Below are 22481 nucleotides of genomic sequence, written 5' to 3'. Positions count from 1 at the left end.
GGGCCAATCAGCATGCATTTCCTCCTGTCCATGGACCGATCAGCATGCTCTTCCTGCATTCTGAGCCCATAAAAGCCGCTGGACTGGCCGGCTTAGACACTCATGGCGACTACCTGCCTGCGGTTGGTAGCTGCACACTTTGGGTGTCCTCTTCGCTGGGCGCTGTTCTGTCACCCAATAAAGCTCTTCTCTGCCTTGCTCACCTTCCAGTTTTCTGCATAACCTCATTCTTTCTGGACGAAGGACAAGAAAGAACTCAGGACCTGCTGAACAGCGGGAGCAAAAGGAGCTGTAACACTTTTCTGGCCGGTTTGCTGAACTGCAGGCGGGAGCTAAAGGGGCTATGACATGTTCCTGGCCTGCTTGCTGAGCTGTGGGCGGTGATATGCTCCCAGACTGCCGGAATGAAGAGCGGCAACCCTTCTGGGGGCCTAGATCTTGGGAGTCCCCAAACCAGAGCTTTAACACTATAGTCCTCCCACCCTCTGCTAGTGCCGGGCGGCTGCCCCATATGAGGGAAGCAGCCGCAGGGCCCGGCCAGAGCGGGGTGGTGAGACTGAAAGAGCTATACCACAAAGGGGCTGAAACACACTCCCTCAAAGCATGTCCCCCATCCCCGCTGCCCACACTGCAGATGACAAGAGGGAGAGAAGAGCTGTGGCCATTCTGGAAGCCCAGACCTCGGGGCTCCCTGAGCCAGGGCTGTGACACATTGTAACACCCTCTTTGGAGCTCTGTGGTTCCTGGAATCTCTGAGTTTTTGGGTGCCACCGCGTTCCCCTCGTCCAGACACTTGTGTCCACAGTGGAAGCTGCTTGCGGTATGCCTGGTCCCGTCGCAGTCTCGCTCGGTGACGGTGCCAGGAGCTTACCCGCCCCGCTGCGGCAGCCGGCATGCTTGCTGTGTACAGTGGCCGGACCCCGTACTTGCTCGCTCACACACCCCTTGCCGCTCCGCGCCTGGTTTACTCTCGGCAGGCATAGGATCTGGGCCGGTAGCACAAGCGAGCACGGCCTGCTGGGCCAAGTGGGCTGAACGATCCCAGCAGGAACAAGCAAAACTCAAGTAGAGGTACCACTGGCCACAGAGGTTTCCAGCCGGTAAAGCAGCACCTGAAGGAGCCTCTGACAATACATATACATTTCTTTTTGTTTAATCAGTTTGTCTGAAGATTCTCTATAGTGTCCAGGCACCATCTCTTCCTATTCAGGAAGAAGAGCCATCTCTTCATGTTCTTTATTGTCAAATGTACTGCTGTCTAATTTCATATCTCTCACCATGATTTAGAAGAAAAAAAAAAAAGTAGTGCTGCTATACAAAATCCCGTGGCTCATTGTCATTTCTAGCAAAACAAAATCGTTCTTCTTGCCTCTGCAGTATCCCAATACCTTTTTTTGTAATGCTGGTCACATCATTACTCGTTAAGCTGCGTCATTCATCCTGCTGCTCCTGAATACTGGCTTCCAAAGTCTTTCTCAAAGAATGTTCTTTATTGATGACCACAAATGGAAATTTTACCCCAAGTATGCAGGAAAATGGGAATGGTTATTTTCCAGTCAGTTAAATTTACTACACATCTTCCAATTATGTCTTTTCTTGAATGTCTTAGGCCATAATCACTGCATTCCTAAAACGATGTCTCTTTTAATGTCGCTGCACCCCACCTTCTACACTTGGCCACCAAGTGGGAAGACGGGAGAAGGTCCTAGGGGTGGCGCCAGATAAGCAGTTCCATTCCAGTGCAGGGAATGTCCTTGAGCAACCCAAGAGAGCACAGATTTCACCACACTGATCTGAAGCCAGAAAGGGACAGCAATCTGTAAGGCCCCTCAAAAGCCATCAGAGCACTGGTAGTAGACACACCACCCCAGAGGACGGCCTGATCCGCGGCACACAGTGGAGACCACCCTGGGCCCAGTGCAGCGGCACACCAAGGAAAGGACCTGCTACTGCCACCACTTCCCCGGCTCCGGGGGGCTGCAGGTGGGAGCTGGCACTTCCAGCGAGAACACCCCTGGCATGCCACGCTGTGGGAAGAGGGTCAAAGAGTGTAGGGATGTGGGGAAGGGAAGAAACGGGTCCCTGCAGTCTGGTCTGGCTCAGGGCACCCCATGCCAGTGAGCCCCAGACAATTTCCCAGAAGGAGCTCAAAACATCAGGCTCCCTGATGGCGTGCAGTACTGAATCGCATATTAAATTATCATTCTAGCTCTGCCAGTAATAACTTGGATGAATTTTGCTTTTTGCGTTATCTTCCCCATGAAATATAAACCTGTCTCACAGGACAGCATAGGATCTATTAAATCATCATTGGACTAAAGATGCTTATTTTGTAGGCAGCTTTTCCAAATTCAAGTTATTTCAACATGAAAGAATGATGGCGGGCATAAACTTACCAATAATAGGCTACCTATTATCGACTTATGAAATTTGTGCAATCAGTAAAACACCATGTAGATCCAGAGATTGATTGATTGTGCTTTCGCATTTGCTTTCTCACATTTCAAATGCCAGCATATGTCTACATTATGAAATAATTTATAGTAAATAGTTCTGTTGATGCCACTAACTGGCAACTACAGAAGAAAAATATATTTAAATGTTTATTTGCAGCTTAAGGTAAAACATCCATAAATGCATATGAAGTTTATATTCAGCTCTTTCTGCACTTTAGCACACTTTAAAATATTAGAGCACACTGAATTTTATTCATAAAATATTATATTATAGATATATTTGTTTTCCAGGTGCAACAGTTTTGCCCAAGGCAGAGTGTCAGCACATATAGAATCAGGATGCTTGTGTTAGAGATGACCTAGAGGTCTTAATCCAGGGAGTCTCATTCAACAGGCTTGTGGGCTCACAAGCTCCTGAAGTGTATTGGCTTGTATATTAGCTTCCTATTGCCACTGTAACAAATTACCACAAATTTAGTGGTTTAAAACACTGCAAATGTATTATTTTATAGTTCTGTAACTAAAAGAACAGTGTGTAGTTACTACTCTTCTGGCACAGGTCAGACACAGATCTGAGTAGGCTAAAAGCAAAGTGTCAGCAGAGCTGTGTTCCTTCTGGAGGCTCTTGGAGAGAGTCCATTTCCTGGCTTTTTCCAGTTTCTAGGGACTGCCCACATTCTTTAGCTCATGACCCTCTTATCTTCAAAGCCAGCAATGGCTGATCAAGTCTTTCTCAGGCTGCATAACTCTGACATTTTTTGACACTCCTTTTCTGTTGTCACTTTGCCTTCTCTCTGACTCGGATTCCTTCTGCAGTCCTTTTATAAGCACCCTTGTGATTATATTGGGCCCACCTAGATAATCCAGGATTATATCTTCACATCTCAAAATCCTTACCTTGATCTATCTGCAAAGTCTCTTTCGCCATATTGAGTCACATTCACAGGTTCCAGGGATAAGGGTATGGACAACCTCAGGGAGCCATTATTTAGCCTACCACAGTATTGAGAACTCTGAGCTATGTGAGCTGGTGTCTATGTGTATGCACTGGATATGTCCTCAAAAGAGCTTCCCCAGAATGGCTTGTCAAAGGGGTCTGTGATTCAAAATGGTTTAATCAACCACCTTTGCAATTTAACCACCATCTCCTTTCTCATGGAGGGGAAAATTGAAGTCCCAAAGAGGTTGGCTTGTGCAAGACAACATAAATGATAGGAGATGGTGTTTTCCTGATCCCTGTTTTGACACTTCATAACTATGGCCTACTGAAAATAAATGGACAGATTACAGTAGTGCCATGCCCATGCCATGCATGAGAAAGAGAACACCTGATACTCCAGAGCAGGTTTGTGGTTAGTCTGTGGCTAATAGAATCAGTGCCACTGGCTGTTGGGGAGATCAGGTGCAATGTTATGCCCCAGTGAGAGTGGACAGGTCACTTTGCTAAGAAGCATAGTGCCTTGAAAGTGGGCCCTGATGTATGCAGGTATAATTTAGGTGGAAAGAGAGCGACTTATGTGATATGGCAACACACGGTCAGAGCCCAGGATGTTTCAGTTATTCATTGACAGAAGTATTAGGAACATCCTCCTAACACCTACAAGGCCTTGGAAGATTGATAACGTACTTCATCGCTGTATTCCAGCACAGTGCTGCAGAGTGCAGGATCCAGGGCTGGATTCTGGCTTCAACCCTTACGTGACCCTTGGCACATTGCTTGATTTCTCTGTATATCAATTACTTCTCTGTATCTCAGTTACTCAATGAATTAATAAAGAATTAATGTTATTTAATGTCATTTCAGCAAGTTACTTTCTAATGGGTGACTATTTGTCACGTGTCCAAAAGTGTAACTAGGATAATTTGTTAAAAGTAACTGGCATAGAGTGAGCACTACATATTATTTTTACTACTACTACTACTATCACCACAGATGGGTGCAGGCACCTATTTTGACCACTGGGTGGCAGCAGAGGAAACCATACTTGAAATTCATGCGTTTTGTTTTGTTCCTGAAGTTCTGGTATACTGAAATTACAGAAGCTTAATCATACTTGGTTGTTACTGCAGAAAAATAATCAGGTCAGGAATAATACAGTTTGCCTTTCTGGAAATACCATTTATTGCTCTTCGGTCCAGACGTCACATTTATGGATTTACGCCCCCCAGCTCAAGAAGCCAGTTGCGTAGCGGTCTACGCTCCTCAGCCTGCCAGTATCTGTTCTTTACTGACTGGTGCTAAATTTCCATAGACTCTATTTAGAAGTTAAAGTTGTATCTCCACATCTTATGTTTTCAAGATAGCAAATCCCTACCTAGTCTTGCATTCAGAAGGCCTTTGGTTGGCCATGATACTTCAAACTTTTATAGGATTAATGTGATTTCCCTTTGTGATACAAACCAAATACAAGAAAACAACTAGCAAAATCTCACTGTTGTTTATTACAATCATGCATTAGAATTTCTACAAAAAATGAATGGAAGACTGAGAACAGAGAAAAGAGACACAGAGAAGGACAGAGTATAAATGCGATTCTACAATTCAGCTTTGGAAAACATAAAGAAAGCTGAGTAAAACACATCTACACATTGGTTTGTATTTGTCTCCTGGGAAGGTGGCAACTTAGGTCATGATGGGACCGTGGAGGAGCTAATGAAATTAAGAAAGGAGAAGGTTTATATATGTCAAGCTCCAGGGTTTGATGTGGTAGCCAAAAGCATTTGGTAGCAAAATATAAAGTAGTATTAGCACATAATTGACTTTAATTATATGTTTTATAATTACATAAATCCATTAAGCATAAAGGGGAGGGAGTACCATGTTCTTAATGAAAAAGTTTCATTTAACTAGCTGTGGAACAAAAAAATGCTATGACCATAGCCCCCCCCAAAAAATACTAAAAATTCAATTTATTTGATCTGAGATAGATGTACTGTAAGATGAAATCCCAGGGGTGTGTACTACCTTTTAAATGTTCACATAGATGCTATAAATCACTCTGAAGCCATGTAGAAGAGCCAACAAATACTTAGAATCCTTTGCCAGAAAGTTATAGGGGAAGATCATGATTAACTGGCTCAAAATATAAAATTTTTACATCATACACTAAAAGAGTTTGATGTAGAAAGGGCTTCAGAAGCTAGTGGAAATAGTTTCCTGGTATTAGGGTATAAACAACTATTAATCTTCTTTCTGATGATGTAATGCTATAACTTCAAATATTCTTTGATTTTGTTGTTAACTGAAAATCTTATTGAAGAGTCTTTACTGTGGTATAGTTCCTGACAACTAATAAACTAATTCTGAGAATGGTTGAAAGTGTTCATTTAACTAGTATGTTCCAATACAGAGGAATATAAAAAATTATCAGGCATATAGGAACAGAATTTTAGAACTGGAGCAGACCTTAGGGAACAAAATGGATGTGACATTCCATGTTTACACAGTTCATTTGTATCAGTGTGAAACTAGAACCCTAGTTGCCTTCCACAACATACTTCTATTTGTATTTTTAACATCCTTCATGTAATGTCATATGAGTACTGAGTGTAGAGTTAGTAGACAAACTGGAATGGCTTTCCTTGATGACTTGAAAAAGGTCAGTACATTAACATTCTTTTAAAAGTGGAATGCCAGTAAATGTCTTCAGAGAAAGCTCAGATTCAGAGTTGGGGACATTTTCCTTCCAAGAGAAGCAACGTGGGTCTACTACCATTTCAGAAAGATGTATGCATATTGACCTGTATATATATATAAACATAAACATAAAAATCGTACTTGATGTAAAAGAGACCTTAAGCAGTTATTTAATTCAGTTCTTTTCTTCCAAGAGGTAAAATATTATCATCCCTTTTATTGTATAGATGAAAAAAATCCAGGGTCCAGAGAGATGAACTGATTTGTCTAAGGTCAAATGACAGATGAGTAATGGTGAGAGCAGGACAGTTCTCCTGTCCCAGCAAAGAACTACAATATGCAGTCTCTTATTGGAGGACAAAACAAAACCTGAAAACATTTTGATTTCTTAAAAATTCATTTTCTGCTTCTTCCTATTAAGTTCAAGGACCCAGAACTTTATAGAAAATAAAACCTTCCATAATTGCGTAAAAGTAGATTACCAAGTAATTGATTGGATTTTAGATAGTATAGTCAAGTTCCTTTGTCTCCTTGAAAGTGAATCTTGAAAATTGGATTGACTATTGGCAGTTGGTCCACTGTCCAGTAAGCATTGTTTTGACTAAAGAAATAAATAGACAGAATGGCCTCAGATAACTTAGTTTTGCTAATGAGCAAGTTGCTTCAGTGAATGTAGCAAAAATCAGGCATGAGTCACTATATGTCACAGAAATAATCTAGATAAATTAGAAAATTGTCCAGATACTGTAGGCTGCATTTAGTAAAGCCAGGCAGAGCAACACCAAGCAGGAATTACCCTCTTTTGTAGTTACAGATAATGGATATACAAGTACAGACTGCAGTTTTGGTTTCACAAATGGATTTTGAGTGCAAAGGTGCAATTTGGTAATGAAAAGGTACAAATGGTATCTCTGGAGTAGAGCACAGTGGAGAAGCTTTCTAGAAGAAACTTTGTATGTAGCGGCCATAAAAATACTCCTAGTATGGAGGTGCTACAAATAACATGATACTAATAATGATACAATAATATATCATTGTCCCCAGATTATAGTAGGATAACTCAAGACCTTCCTGCATGGGCTTCTCCCTCACATGTTACTGGATTAGAAAGGGGTTTCTGTCCTGCTTCTCAAAAGGTCAGATATTTAGGTCTGAAGAAAGAGGGGGAGGCTGTGAAAAGTTCTGGATATTACATAAAGGTAGAAACTGATAAAACCAGAAAATAGAGGCAGGGAAAATAGTGATAGAAGACATGGAATGCAAAAGAGAAAGAGAGAAAGTAACATTTATTAGCATCTATTTTTATGAAAGACACTGTGCTAAACACTTTGTATTATCACGTTTAATTCTCATAATAGCTCTAGGAGGTAGCTACAATGTGGAGATGACAAAATGGCACTCAGAAATATTAATTTTCACACAGCTACTAAGTAACAGAACTAAGATGCAAATTTCCATGTGACTTCACATTCCACTCTAGGCATTACCAGACCATTGGCAAAATTTCAAAATGAGAGATTGGCACAATTATCTAATAAATTGCTTTTAGAAATAATATTTGAGATGGACTTATGTAAACAAATAACAGAGAGAAAGAAAAAGATGAAAAGATTACATTGAAACGCCCTGATCATAAAAGCCATAAAAGCCAAGTATCTGCTAAGCAACCTGACTCATGAAAGGTGCTGTAATCAAGGTTTTAATTCAATACCTCTTGATCTGTCTTCCTCATTATCCTCATCCACCCTATTTCCAAGGAAGCTATAGTGACCTTGCAAGTCATCACCCATGCATAAAAGAGTGGGTACTGAAATATCTTTCCAGTCCTGACAAGAAGGAATACGGATGTGTTTGACGTCTTCACTCCCGGGAATGAAGCCAAATAGCTTCTTTATGCGATGCATGATGAGGAGCCGAGAGTGCTGCTCTGCTGCTTGTTCAAAGAGTTCTCTCTCATTCTGGAGGTGGCTGGTCCAGTAGCAATGTTGCAGAGAGGTGAGGGGAGAGCAGCACCTTGCCACACAGGAGGAGACTAAGGCAGCGATGGTTGCCAAGGTGATCAAAATCCAACCCAGCATCTTCACATCATTATTAAAAAGAAAAACAGGAAGTATCAATACATCAAATATTCAAGCAACAGCCATGGGAGGGGGGATTCCTACAAACCTAAGAACTAAAATATGGGCATAAAATTTGCTTTTCCCATCTTTAGTATATCAACAATGTGCTAATGATATGATTTGGAAATAGGTCTGATGGAGGGCATAGGTCCAGCCATTTCAACTTGGTTTTTGAGTTACAAAGAAATTTGACCAGTTAACTTGGAATGGATTCTAAGTACTGTCCTTGAAGTGACAGATGCTATAACCCACCAATTAACCTTACATATGATACATACCTTTCTTTGCTTTTAGTTCAACCTTAGTTCTCAACTATCAGTTACAGGCCTATGCATTCTTTGGGTGTTTAATAAGTATTTGATAATGATGGTGATGAAAATGATATGATACATAATAATAGTAACCTTCTAAGGCATCTTCAATGATGTACCAACAGGTGTTCATTGATATTTCTTCCTGAATTGCTCTTTCCTCTTATCTTTTGCAGCTAAAAAGCAAGTCAGTGAACAGACTCATGTTTCTAAATGTATTATAAATAGCATAGTTGGCTGGGTGTAGTGGCTCATACTTGTAATCTCAGTACTTTGGGAGGTCAGGCAGGCGGATCACTTGAGGCGAAGAGTTCGAGAACAGCCTGGCCAACGTGGTGAAACCCTATCTCTACTAAAAATACAAAAATTAGTCGGGCATGGTGGCACATGCCTGTAATTCCAGCTACTCAGGAGGCTGAGGCACGAGCACTTCTTGAACCCAGGAGGCAGAAGTTGTGCTGAACCCAGATCATGCCATAAAAATGCTCAGGTGACAGGGAGAGATTCCATATCAAAAAAAAAAAAAGATTAAAAATAAATAAATAGCATAGTCACTGTGCCATGTAGTACCATATTGTTTTCCCTTTCATTTCCCTTGTCCTCAAATAATCATTTGCTGACCAGTTTCATTATGTGTCTTTGAAACATACTTTAAAAGGAAAATGAACTAGTTTTTGAGACTATTTAGTGTCGGCTTTTAAAGATTGACTCAAATGGCGTTTTCTATTCTTAGAATCCTTTTTTTCTTTTCATTTTACTGTTTTCAATATTTTGCACTTCTTATATAAAGTGAGAGAGGTAAGTTCCACATATTTAGGGACGCTAGCAGTATGCAGCCACAATTTGGGTAGTGAAGGCCTCTTCTGCATCTTGTGATTTACCAACAGGCATGAAGTTTCCAGTGTGTGCACAGTGGGATGGTTGTACTCTATGGAGGCTAAAACCTGCAAAGTGATATTTATTACCATTTAACTAAACAGAGGCCAGCATGGAGGAGGAAAAGCCATCCCAGATGCCCATTAACCTATAAACGATCATTTACTGAGCTCCAGGTTGACCTTCCCCCATGTGTAATACATGTGCTTGGTTATGGGGAACTCAGATGTGAATAATTAAAGATGCATTCATTTTCTCTATAATTTTTAAGTCTAAAAAGGGAGACAAATGAGCAAGCCAAGAAATATGGTACAATGGGATAGTTTTTGATATGAGTAATCAGAGCACCCGAGGAAGCACAATGGAATGAACTGACTTAAGGGAACGGAGTATCAGGGAATACTTCCCAGAGGAGATAATGCAAAAGCCTAAATTATTAAAAAGAAGTTCACCAAATGCAAGAAGGTAAAGAGAGTTCTAAGAAGGTAAAGAAAAATAGCATGAATTGTTGGCAGAACCTCAAGACATTTGGACTCACATGCTCACAGGAGTCATGTAAAAGTGGTCAAGGGCCAGATGTTGAAGCCTTGTATGTTATGCCAAGAAAGTGGGTTTGTTCTTATGCTAGTAGAAAATCACTGAAGGGCTTTATATGCAGTAGGGAAGGGATCTCATCATTCAATTTGCACTTAGAAAGATATTTTTTGCATATATCTAGAAGGTAGATTGAAATGGAGTGAAGTTAATGTCAGGAAGGTATTTTAGAATGGGGCATGGGCAAAGAAGAGATTTGAATTCAAGGCGATTTTGTGGTCAATTCACAAAAATCTAACTGAAAAATAATGTATATTCTTGAAATGTGATTGAGACAGTCACAGAAGATGGCCTAGTGAAATGGAAATAGCATGCTCTTGGGATATCTTAATCCAGTTTATTAGTCCTGAATTATACAAGTTACATAAACTTTTTGAGCTTTGATTTACTTATCTGTAAATGGGGTAGTAATATCAGTCTCTCAATATTATCAGGACTAGAATTAAGATATGAAATATTTATATAGTATGTGATAAGTACATCAATAAATGTAAGTTTTGTTGTCACAAAACCAAATAATCTACTGGCAATGGTACTCAGAACTGTAAAACTGTCTTTTCACAGAAATCTGTGTATGCGTTTAATAACACATTTTGTTTTGACTTTAAGAAAATCTTACCAATGTGTGTTACATTTTAGCTTTTCTTAAGCAAGAAAATTATTTTAAGTTATAATTTTTCTATTGATTTTTTGAATTTTCACATATTTTTACATAGCTCCTCTGAGCATTAGGGCTAGTATTAAAAAAGTTAAGACAGAGCATATCTAATGGTATTTCCAACTTTTTAAAAACTGGGCCATATTGCAATAACTTGATATTCTGTGTCTTGATAGTAGCTTTTCCCAACTAAATAACTTTAGCATTTCTGAAACGTAATAACTCTAAGGTTACCAGTCAAAAAATATGCATGCCTTTGCAATAAGTAGTTTTAAAAAGCCATGTTTTTACTATATGACGGTGATTTCAAAATGTGTTTTTTCCTCAAATCCCTTGGAGAAATTGATGACAGCAGTGTTACTCTTTCTACTGACAAAATGCACAATAGCACTTTTAAAATTTAACCTATAAATGTAGTAGGGTTCAGGCTTTCTTCCCACCCCACCTCACTTTCTGACATAAACCTATCCATAGACACCAAATTTAGAATCACAACTGGAGTTATTTTTCATCATAATTAAGCTTCTTATAATTTTAGATGAGGATAATATATAATTTTAGATGAGGATAATATATAAGAATGCATATTTAAGAATATATATATACAGAAAATGGGATTTACTAATATAGCAATAATAATATTCATAATAATATCTAAAATCTATTGTTCTTAATATAGATTCTAGAAGTCATATTAAGCACTCCAGATATATTGGTAATTTATTCCTCACAGCAGCCCCATGTGGTAGGTGCCATTAATATCCCCATTTTACTCAAGGTTTTGCAGGTTAATAAGTGGCAAAGCAAGACTAAAACTCAGTTCTGCTGACTCCAAAGCCCAGCATCCTAACTATATATATTTGCTCAGTAGAACTCACTTTGATGAACAGCATCTAGTACTGTGTTCTATAATCAGAGAATATGAGAAGCAGTAGGAATCTGAAATGTTTCCATTGACTGTAGTTCTATAGGAAAACATAGCAGAAGGAAAACAAAGTCTAAAAACTTACCTGTGACTGGTATCTGTGCAGAAGAGCTATTTCATCTCTTACTAGGATCACGTCAGAAGGAGCTGATCTGCGACATGGAAACCCAGCTAGGATCTCTTCTCGTTTGCTGGCACTGACATTATCAAACATTGGGTAATGGTCCACAGATGCAAATTCACTTGCTGCACATTCATAGTACGTGCCTGTCAGCAGGGTCACCACCAGCCAGGTTAAAGGAGCAATAACTGCCCTCCCAGTGATGCTGAAGAACCTAAGGCAAGCCAGCTTGCACTCTAGGGGGCTGATTCTCCTGTATGGAGGGGCACAGCTGCAGCAGTATTCACCGGTAATTGTCCACATTTGGCTTCTCAGAGCAAAGCCAGCAACGAGAAGGATCAAGGCAGGAATGACAAGAAAAGCAGAACCATAATAGAAATTTTTTCCAACCTGACAAGGACAGCTGAATGTGGAAGAGGAGAAGAGTTGTTGCCCACCAATAGTCAAGGCTGCAATTAAAGAATTGCTAAATATTCCATTTCTCTGCAGAGAAGACACAATACTGTTGAGAGTTGGGCACATCTTGGGAAGCTCTTACACAAATCAGCTTGTGGCCCTTTCTGATCATTAGACTCCACCAGCTATAACCATTTTATGGGATCTTACTGGTTTAACTGGTTGTGTCAAGTGATCCAACATCCTTACATGTTTAAAGGATTCTAGCATCTTTCCTTGTGTACTTTGAAAACCCTGAGCTCAGATTGATTACAGCTGAAAGAAATTGAGGGAGAGCTCCTTTAGGTATGAGTGAAGGGGGGAATTTCTTTTTTTTAACTATAATAAAAGGAGGGTGGCTTGCTTAGAAAGCAGACTGCCTCCATCTTTCTATGTGCTGCTTGTATGACACAAAATGCTGAGCACTAGCAAATAGAGCATTGAAAGCAAAACGGAGACATTCTTAACCTTGTACTAGACTAGAATCTCATCACCATAAAATTATAATAAAATGAATAATGGAAATTATTAAATACTAGAGCAATCCAAAATTTTGGGCTGGCTGGAATGTTCCTAAGGGTTCTGCTAGAAGAGCTCAAAAGATTTCCCAAAGGAAAGAACAAGGCTAGATGCCACTAAAGCCAAATCACAACAAAATATTCTAACTTTGCATAAAAATTTTAAATCTGCTTGCATTGACAGAATATTGCTATATGCTGCTTAAAAATTTAAGTTGCAGATATGTTTATATGTATCTTTTTGTTATATGAAAATGTGATATTTGTTTTGTTGTTGTTGTTGTTTTTGAGACGGAGTCTCGCTCTGTCGCCCAGGCTGGAGTGCAGTGGCGCGATCTTGGCTCACTGCAAGCTCCGCCTCCTGGGTTCACGCCATTCTCCTGCCTCAGCCTCGCGAGTAGCTGGGACTACAGGCGCCCGCCACCACGCCCGGCTAATTTTTTGTATTTTTTGTATTTTTAGTAGAGACGGGGTTTCACCGTGTAAGCCAGGATGGTCTCGATCTCCTGACCTCGTGATCCGCCCTCCTCGGCCTCCCAAAGTGCTGGGATTACAGGTGTGAGACACCTCGCCCGGCCGATATTTGGTTTTTAATAAAGTTATATATCTATAAACAAAAGGTAAGATGTTTTCTGTGTGTATTTAACCAGTAAATATTTATTATAGAATTTCTATATAAAGGGCACTGAACTAGGCTTGACTGGATTTATAAAAAGTGAATATGATATATATTTTCTCTTCTCAAATAAACTTTTAACTGGACATGGTTAAATACATAATTAGTGAAAGGAAATGTAGTACTGAGAAATTCACCCAAAATGCAGTACGGACAAAGAAATAAAATAATTATTTTTGAAAACAGTTAAGCAACTACACAATCTGTCTAGTAGGAGTTCTGGAAGAAAAAAGGAAGGAATAGACAGGCAATATTTGAAGAAGAAATAACTGAGAACTTTGCAGAATCAAAGAAAATTCTTATATCTGAAGAATGTTGGTAATTCTGAGCAATATAAAGAAAAATAAATGCACAACCAAACACAGAATAAAACTGCAGAATGTGAAAAAATAGATATTCTTTAAAACTACCAGAAAGAAAAAAACAGATAATCTACAAAAGAATGGTAATGACTGACAGCAGACTTCTCATCAATAACAATAAAGACCAGAAGATATTATCTTCAGAGTGCTTAGTACCAGCCAAACTATCATTCAAGATAGAGCAAAATAAAAACACATCAAGGCTAAGGGAATTTACCATCCACAGAACCTCATTAGGAGGATTACTAAAGGATATATTACAGCAAAAAGGAAAATGAGCCCCAAGGAAAGACACAGGAGCAAAAAATAATGATGGGCACAAGTATAATCTTTTAAAAGTCCATTCAATTCAGAAATAACTAATTTTTATTTCAAAATATACAACTAAAGCTATATATTATTATAATAAGATGTCACTACATATCTACTAAAATGTCTAAAATAAAGACTAGCCATACCAAATGTTGGCACGGAGGCAGAGCAACTGAAATTCTCATACACTGATGGTGGGACTGTGAAATGGAGTAACCACTTTGGAAAATTGTTATTTTATTTAAAAGGTAGCCATACATCTGCCATATAACATAAGCATGTGTCTCCTAGTTACTTACACAAGAGAAATGAAAACACATGTCCACATGAACACTTGCACATGAATGTCCATAGCAACCCTATTTAGAATAGCCAAAAGCTGGAAACAACCCAAATGTTCATCAACAAAGAAATGAATCAACAAAGTATTATACATTCATACAATGGAATACTACTCAGCAAAAAAAAGGATAAAACAATTGAAGTAATGGCAAAAACCACAATGACATTTGCACCAACCTAATATATATTAATACAATAACTTGAATAAATTCAGAAATAATTTTCTGGATGAAATAATTCAGGAAAAGGAGTACATAATGTATGATTCTTTTAATGTAAAATTCTAGGAAATGTAAATTAATCTATACCGACAGAAAACAGACCAGTGCTTGCCTAGGAAGTCTGGAAGTAGGGATAAGAAGAGAGGGATTACAAAGGAATATGAGAAATATCCCTTTGTAATTCTGGGGTTATATCAACTTGTGCCGCGGAATTTTAATTTAGAGAGGTGACTGAGTGACAACACAAAGAGGCCAATGCCATTTAAATAATTTATTGCCACATAAGGTCACGGGGGTGCATCAGGTTTGGTCAGGGGACAGAAGGAGGCAGGGAAAGCCTAGCTAGAGCCTTTATTGGGCACTCTGTGGAAAAGGCAAGGCAGGGCAGGGAAAACACTTAGGGTTGGCTAGCTTAAACAATTCTGATTGGCCTTGGGGCACAAAGGCTAGCCCTACGTGCCCACAACCTGGCCATAGTTTATTTAGGGGAGGGTAAATATTGGCTTGGTATATGAGAATTAGTTAAGGAAGTGGTTCAGAGTATGGTCTCTGATCACAGGGGAGATGTAAGCAACTTGGCCATTATTTGACCTTGTAATTAATGGATGCCAAATAGACAAATACAGAATCTGAGAAAACACAACTAGGACAGGGATGATGGAAATGTTAATTATATTGATTTATTTGGTGGCTTCAGGGGTATAAGTGTAATCACTAAAAGAATAGAAATCCAACGCATCAATCATTCAAAACAGAGGAAATACAAAGAGAATATTGACAGGAAAGGAGAGAGTAAACAAGGGAAAGAGGATGGTAAAGAGAAAACAGAAAATAATGGTAGAAATGGGACTAAATACATCAATAATCACAACAAAAAATTTTTTTCAACAGCTAACAATTACTGACACTAGGCACTGCTCTAAGAACTTTATGTTATTTAGTTCCTACAAGAACCCTATGATGAGATAATAATATTATCCTCAATGTTTTTATAGAAGAGAGGACTAAGATGTGGAGAGATTACCCAGGAAAATTACCCTGGCACTTCCGCCCATCACACACAGATGAGCGGAAGTGCCAGGATTGGGACTCAGGTGGTCTGACACATGCTTTTAACCACTATTCCAGAGCTAGATTAAACTTACCTACAAAGTCACTGAAAAATAGAGTCATGCTGCTTACAAGTGACACTCTCAAAACTATACCACACACAATGCTTGAAAATAAAGGTACTGAAATATATATCAATGGGAACAATAATATTAATGGAAGGTAAAACTTAAAAGTGTCACAAGGAATAATTTTGGCAATTGTCAACTTGTAGTCTGTGATTGTATAACTTTGAAATATATAAAGCAATAACTGATCAAATTATAAAGAAAAATTCTTATAATTATGGATATATATGTGTGTGTATATATATGTATATATGTGTGTATATATATGTGTATATATATGTGTGTATATATGTGTATATATATATGTGTGTATATATATGTATATATATATGTGTGTGTGTATATGTATATATATATGTGTGTGTGTATATATATATGTGTATATACATATGTTTAAGATGGAGTTTCACTCTTGTCGTCCAGGCTGGAGTGCAATGGCATGATCTCGGCTCACTGCAACTTCTGCCTGCCGGGTTCAAGTGATTCTCCTGCCTCAGCATCCCGAGTAGCTGGGATTACAGGCATGCACCACCATGCCCAGCTAAATTTTGTATTTTTAGTAGAAACGGGGTTTCACCATGTTAGCCAGGCTGGTCTCAAACTCCTGACCTCAGGTGATCCACCCACCTTGGCCTCCCAAAGTGCTGGGATTACAGGCGTGAGCCACCACGTCTGGCTGGAGAGATATTTTTAATATACTTTTATCAGAAATTAATCAATCAAATAAATATCGGAAAATATATAAAATATACAAAGAACAAACAGCAAGTTTTGTCTGAGAGTTTTATATATATAAATAATATATAATGCATTTACATTTCAAAACAGCTAGAAAAGAGGTCTTGAAATGTTCTCAACACATGGAAATGATAAATACTCAAGATGATGGATACTCTAAATGCCCTAACTTGATCATTGTATATTCTATCCATGTACCTCATAAATATCACGTATCAACACAAAAATTTAAAAAAGCAAAGCCTGAAGTGTATATAGTGACATGTTCAGTAAAGCTTGATAGTAAATGCCACATCTTTCCTTAGGCTTATACTTTTATTTTTATTTTTTACATATATATACATTTTTAGACAGAATCTCACTCTGTTACCCAGGATGGAGTGCAGTGGCACCATCTTGGCTCACTGCAACCTCCACCTCCCAGGTTCAAGTGATTCTCTTGCCTGGACTACAGGCAGCTAGGATTACAGGTGCCCTGCACCACGCCTGGCTAATTTTTTTGTATTTTTAGTATTTTTAGTAGAGATGGGGTTTCGCCATGTTGGCCAGGGTGGTCTCGAACTCCTGATCTCAGGTGACCAACCGACCTCGGTCTCCCAAAGTGTTGGGATTACAGACGTGAACCACCATGCCCGGCCTCCTTATGTTTAAAATTTTATATTTAAAAATGAACTTAATTAAAGTACAGATGGTCCCCACCTTACAATTGTGTGAAGGCAATACACATTCAGGAGAAACCCTACATCAAACATGCACACAACCATTCTGTTTTTTATTGTCAGTGCAGTATTCAATAAATTACATGAGATATTCAATACTTTATCATGAAATAGGCTTTCTGTTAGATGATTTTGCTCAACTGTAGGCTAATGTAAGTGTTCTGAGCATGTTAAGGTAGGCTAGCTTAAGCTATGCTGCTCGGTACGTGAGGTATATTAAATGCATTCTGACTTCTGAATGGTTTGTCAGGATATAACTCTATCACAAGTTGAGGAGCATCTGTATATGGGGAGTGAGGAAGTGGGGAAGGAAATTGTAGACCATTCTTTCAGGGAATTACGTAGGAAAGGATGGAGCATAGATTGATTAGAAAACATTATTGGATTGTAAAATTCTTGCTGTAAAGGAGTTTGTAGATGATAAATTCCCAAGTTTTACTATTGCTTACTGTTGAAAGAACTAATCACTTAATCTGCAGTGCCAATGTGTAACTTGTTAATGACTGTGAATGATTACATTTATGAGTAATCAATTTTCTTAGTTCTTTTGTGATGCTATAATACTTCAGACTAGTATAAACACCAGAAATTTATTTTTTACAGTTCTGGAAGTTGGGAAGTACAAGATCAAGGTGCTGGCATTGTTTTCTAGCAAGGGCTCTTCTTTGCTTCCAAGATGGCACCTTGTTGCTGTATCCTCACATAGCAGAAGAGCAACAAAAGTCTAAGCTATTTCCTTCCAGCCCTTTTATAAGGTGCTAATTCATTCATAAGGGCAGAGCCTTCATGACCTAATCACTTCCCCAAAGGCCCCAACTCTTAAAACTACCACAATAGGCATTAAGTTTAAACACATAAATTTTAGGGATATTCAGATCTTTGCCTTCTCTGATAGTTTGCGGGTGATCATACAACCGACAGATCAGTGGATGTCATCCTCTATTAGCACCTTCGCAAGTGTCTACTCTGCTGCCCATGTATTCCCAAAGGACCAACATGGGGCATAGCTAAATTCACCATTTATTTGGGTTGGTTGACTGCAGTGCAGTTTTACCAGACTGAAGCATGCGTCTTTCTCCTAACCCCAGTTCCAAATTTAGTCCTAACAAGCCTAAAGAACTCTTAGTAAAACAGGAAAAACTTTGCTTATGCATTATCTTGGAATAATTCTTTCCTAGTTGGCTGCCAGGGCAGACATTGTAGATCATGTACCTGCTTGAAACATCATCTCTGTGCTTTCTTCTATTTAAGGGAGGAGTACTTTTACATTAAAAAAGGACTCTGGGGAACACAGGGCTCACTTGCATCCTAAGAGCTGCTAAAGACTAGTAGGTTTCATAGTCTGAAAACCAGCAAACCAGTGTCCCCTGTGATGGTGAGTACAGCTGTGGTCGTGCAGGTTGTGCTTTGTTCAGTAGCACCTGGCAGGGGCTCTGCTCCTTCATTAAGCTCTGCGTCTTGACTGGAAGGTCAATGGAGCAGAGGGGAGCCATGTCAGTCTGAAGTAAAAGCTGGCTTTTTCTAATACACCCAATGACATCCTGAATTCTCCCGATGGCTCTAACGTGACCATACCACAGCCATTAGAGTTTGGTGATATTGATTCCAGTACCGCCATCACCTCGCAGCAAGCACACAGACCCTTTCTAGGTTATTCTCTGGGGTATCTTACTCAGAACTAGGATTGCCCACAAATTGACCCAGCAACATGCTGTCACTGCACCTTAGTAAGCTTTGTGAGTCTGCCTCTAAAATAGTTTGCTCTAACATAGAGTGTGTGCGGTACAAAATAAATTTGATTTGGAATCATCAAATTTAGCCCAAATCCCTTCTTGTTGCCAACATCCAGATAACCTTGAATACATTTCTCAACCTCTCTACTTTTAGATTCTTATCCTGTAAAATGGCCATGATTATAGTACTGACTTTTTCACAGATTGTATTTGAATTAAAATGAGATGAAGAGAACGAAAACCATGTTGTAAACTGTAAATTTGATATACATATGTCATTATTATTTGCTACTGAAAAACTCTCCACCCCATACCCCACAACCAAGTGAAATTAATTTTCCTGAGATCATAGTGTCATAGAACATATGCAGTGATGGAAATACCTTCGGTATTGTAGAATTCCATTCAATTTATCCAACCACAAGAATAACCTGTAGTAACTAGTTATTATATAGTGCATTCTAATGTGTTTTACGGCACACCTCGTCTCTTTGGTTCTCACAATTATTCTGTGAGGTGGGTGATATTGTTGCCATTTTGCAAATGTGGAAACTGAGCCATAGAGCAATAAAATGGCTTGCCCAACGCCACACAGCCAGTAAATGGTAGGGCTGCAACAGCCTGAGCCTTCCAAATCCTCCTAGGTTCTTTCAACTACACCGCACTTTTCTTCAAAGTATTCTTGAGTCTGTCACTTTATAGCAAGAATTTGCCAGAACAAAAAGGACTAATGGACTCAAACTATAAGTAGAAGAAAATTACTTTCCTAAACTGAGTTTTGCGCTTCCATTTCTGGAAAGATTTTGATCCTCCTCTGAACCCTGCAGTTGTCAAGGTGAAAGGATTTTTTATTTGAACTTTAAGTATTTCTGCATAAATAAAGAGAGGCTTCAATAGCTTACATCTCTGGAACTCTCAAAAGAAAGCTAAGGGCTTACTTTCTCTAACAGAATCATTATACATTATTATGCTGTAGAGCGCCCATTTTGAACAACAGTTTTGTAAGAAAATATTGCCCGTTCTATCACTCCTTAATGTTGTTGATTGCTGCTAATGAAAAGCAAAAAAGGTTACCAGACATATTTGAATACTGTAATCACACAAGACAGGGATCTATGGTTTTGGGGACACTGTGATAACCATTGGTGTAGTTGAGGGATCAGGTTTAAACTCAGGATTTATTACCTACAGATTGCTGATCTTGTCTCTCTAATTCTTACAACAATCAATCCAAGACTGAATAATGCTAACATTTAGATCTATCTTGGATTGCGAAGGTTTCTGTTTGTGATTTTAAAACAATGTCTTGGCATGAGAACAAAACACCACTCTTGAACTCCCTTGGGCTAAAGAATTTTTTGTGTCTCAGTGCTTCAGGTCTGACTTCACATTATCAGCTTTTATGGCTCTAGATTACAATTCATCCTTACAAATGAAGCAGTTATTTGATCCACGGCAAGTTACGTGGCTATAAGACAATTCTGTTGTTCATGATTTTTTTTTCCCTCTTCAGCTCAGCAAAGAGCAAAAGCAGTAGAGCGCAGAAGCAGCACTCCTGTCTCAAAGCGAGGAAGAGCTTACAAAAACAAAACAAAAAGACATGGACTGATAAACCTCTAAGAAACAGGCAAAAGAAGAGAAACTGAAGATCATATTCTTCATCTATCAAGCACTATGTCTCGCCCTGCACAACGAAGACCAGAATACCATAAAATAGTAAGATCTGTCTACAAAGAGATTTTTTCTACTTCAGAGAAAATGTTTTCTTGAGTGATTTCTGATTGATTTTAAAAATTGATGCTATAAGAATTTTTAGTGGAGGAAAGAGAGTGTTCAGTGAAGTGAATCATAAATGACACATCTAGGAATAATTATGATTATCTCCCACATAAAGAATAATCAATTCTTTATACAGACTTTAAGGTCTTCTTTTCTGACTAATTATATCAATATGAGTGTCAATTTTTTTGCCTCTAACAGGAAATATGAAAATATTAGCAATTTTTTGTATTTCATACTTCAGGAAATGGGAACTTACATATATATGTATGTGTATATATATGCATATATGTATGTATATATATGTGTGTATATATGTGTATATATGTATATATGTGTATATATGTATATATGTATATATGTGTATATATGTATATATGTTTATATATGTATGTATATATATGTGTGTATATATATAGTTGATTATGTGTAAAACTGAAACGAAATAGGTCATCAAAAAAGGATTGCCTTTAAAAATGTTTCCTAGTCTTATTGTAGATTGGTATGTAATATCACCCTTTCTATATATTCCAGGTTAGGAGTTATTTATAAACCTTATTTTTTTGCAGATTAGTTTTAAATAATATTCTTTAATACTCTCTTATAGTTTTAGTCACTCAGAAGCTACAGATACAAAAACTCTTTGTTAACATTAAAATTCTGTTAATTATGTCAGGAGACTGATGGGCATTTGATATAATTAAGTAATTTCAGACTTGGTGTTTAGAATTGTAGTAACTGGCATACTTCAGTTTGAAATGCCTGCGGATACCTCCTCTGGCATTCTGGGATCTTGATTTATTTTCCTGTGGGACTCTCAAGTGCTAAAAATATATGGTACATAGTTCATATTATACCGAAATCACTTGATTTTATAAAGCAGTTAAAATGTGTTTTTATCCTGATACATTCATAACCTACTGAAATAGTTAATGATGTTCTTTCAGATATTCATATGATTATTTTTATTGTTTTAAAAACTATAAAGATAAACTTATGTTGACCTTTCCTGGCATCTGTGGTATGGATTTGAGACCCAATTGAACAGGTAGCTCAAGGCACAGTCCTTGGCCATGAAGCAGAATAGAGAAAGCTGGCCTTTATGGGTACTGAACCAGAAACTCAACTGGAAATAAAATAGGTTTCAATATATAATAGTGCTCACCCATCAGGGACAAAGAAGAAATTCCATTATTTCAGTTTGGCCTTAATTATAAATGGACACAATGTTGGGGCCATGGCATGTAGGTAGGGTATAATTTTTTCTACTTTTCTTTTTTTCAAATTCTTTTGTTTTACTGCTAGTCACAACAATCTCATCATTCTCTCTCTCTCTCTCTCTCTTCTTCACCTTTGCTTATCTTTATGCTGTAGCATTAGTACATGGCAGCACTTTGTCTTCTGCTGTGGCTCTTATATGTTGAGCAGACTTTTCATTGATAATTTACCAGCATTTCTCGTGATTTATTATTAGGTTCTTGGAAAAACCCTAAGCCAAACCTAAATTGTCTAAAGTTTTAGTTTTCATTTATAATTTACTCTAAAAATGGGACATATTTTGGAGATCTATAAGGAAATATCACATTCCCCTTTTTTCTCTAAGTAAAAAGAAAAGAAACTCACAAATTTGCTGCTACATTTGGGTTTATCCTGAAGGTCTTCTTGGCAGATCTGGGAGCCATTAGGGATTGTGCAGATGCCTGAGAAGTCTTATCCAATTCTTGCTTCCAACTGAAAACATGGGTGGCATATATTTTAGAAAAACAGAAA

The 22481-nt window shown here is 38.3% G+C and overlaps 2 protein-coding genes across 3 annotated transcripts in view; one reads left to right on the top strand and one right to left on the bottom strand.

Annotated features, from left to right (window-relative positions):
• Window positions 1-4875: 4875 nt before the first annotated feature.
• CALHM4 (calcium homeostasis modulator family member 4) lies at window positions 4876-22393 on the bottom strand. Of its 2 annotated transcripts, XM_003776906.4 has the most exons (3): window positions 22335-22393; window positions 11663-11729; window positions 4876-8171 (listed from the first exon to the last, which is right to left on the bottom strand). In XM_003776906.4, the coding sequence occupies exons 1-3, from the start codon at window positions 22391-22393 to the stop codon at window positions 7785-7787; spliced, it is 513 nt and encodes a 170-aa protein (XP_003776954.3). In that variant the 3' UTR covers window positions 4876-7784. The 2 variants fall into 2 exon arrangements, with proteins under 2 accessions (XP_003776954.3, XP_009240452.3); XM_009242177.3 differs by lacking the exon at window positions 22335-22393 and having other exon boundaries at window positions 11663-12220.
• TRAPPC3L (trafficking protein particle complex subunit 3L) overlaps window positions 20437-22481 on the top strand; it is a 53211-nt gene continuing 51166 nt past the window's right edge. Inside the window, exon 1 of the mRNA XM_002817274.4 lies at window positions 20437-20648. Within this exon, the coding sequence (XP_002817320.2) occupies window positions 20607-20648 (42 nt within the window). The 5' untranslated portion in view covers window positions 20437-20606. The remainder of the gene's footprint in view (window positions 20649-22481) is intronic.

Source organism: Pongo abelii, chromosome 5, assembly GCF_028885655.2.
Source record: "Pongo abelii isolate AG06213 chromosome 5, NHGRI_mPonAbe1-v2.0_pri, whole genome shotgun sequence".
NCBI lineage: Eukaryota > Metazoa > Chordata > Mammalia > Primates > Hominidae > Pongo > Pongo abelii.
This window is presented reverse-complemented; position numbering and strand designations above follow the sequence as displayed.

What these genes read in the sequence shown, in the direction of transcription:
- CALHM4 (XM_009242177.3), bottom strand. Translation starts at nt 12,220, where the DNA reads ATGTGCCCAACTCTCAACAGTATTGTGTCTTCTCTGCAGAGAAATGGA. An exon ending in TGCACAGATACCAGTCACAG is followed by an intron (nt 8,172 to 11,662) that starts GTAAGTTTTTAG and finishes AATGATGTGAAG; the next exon opens with ATGCTGGGTTGGATTTTGAT.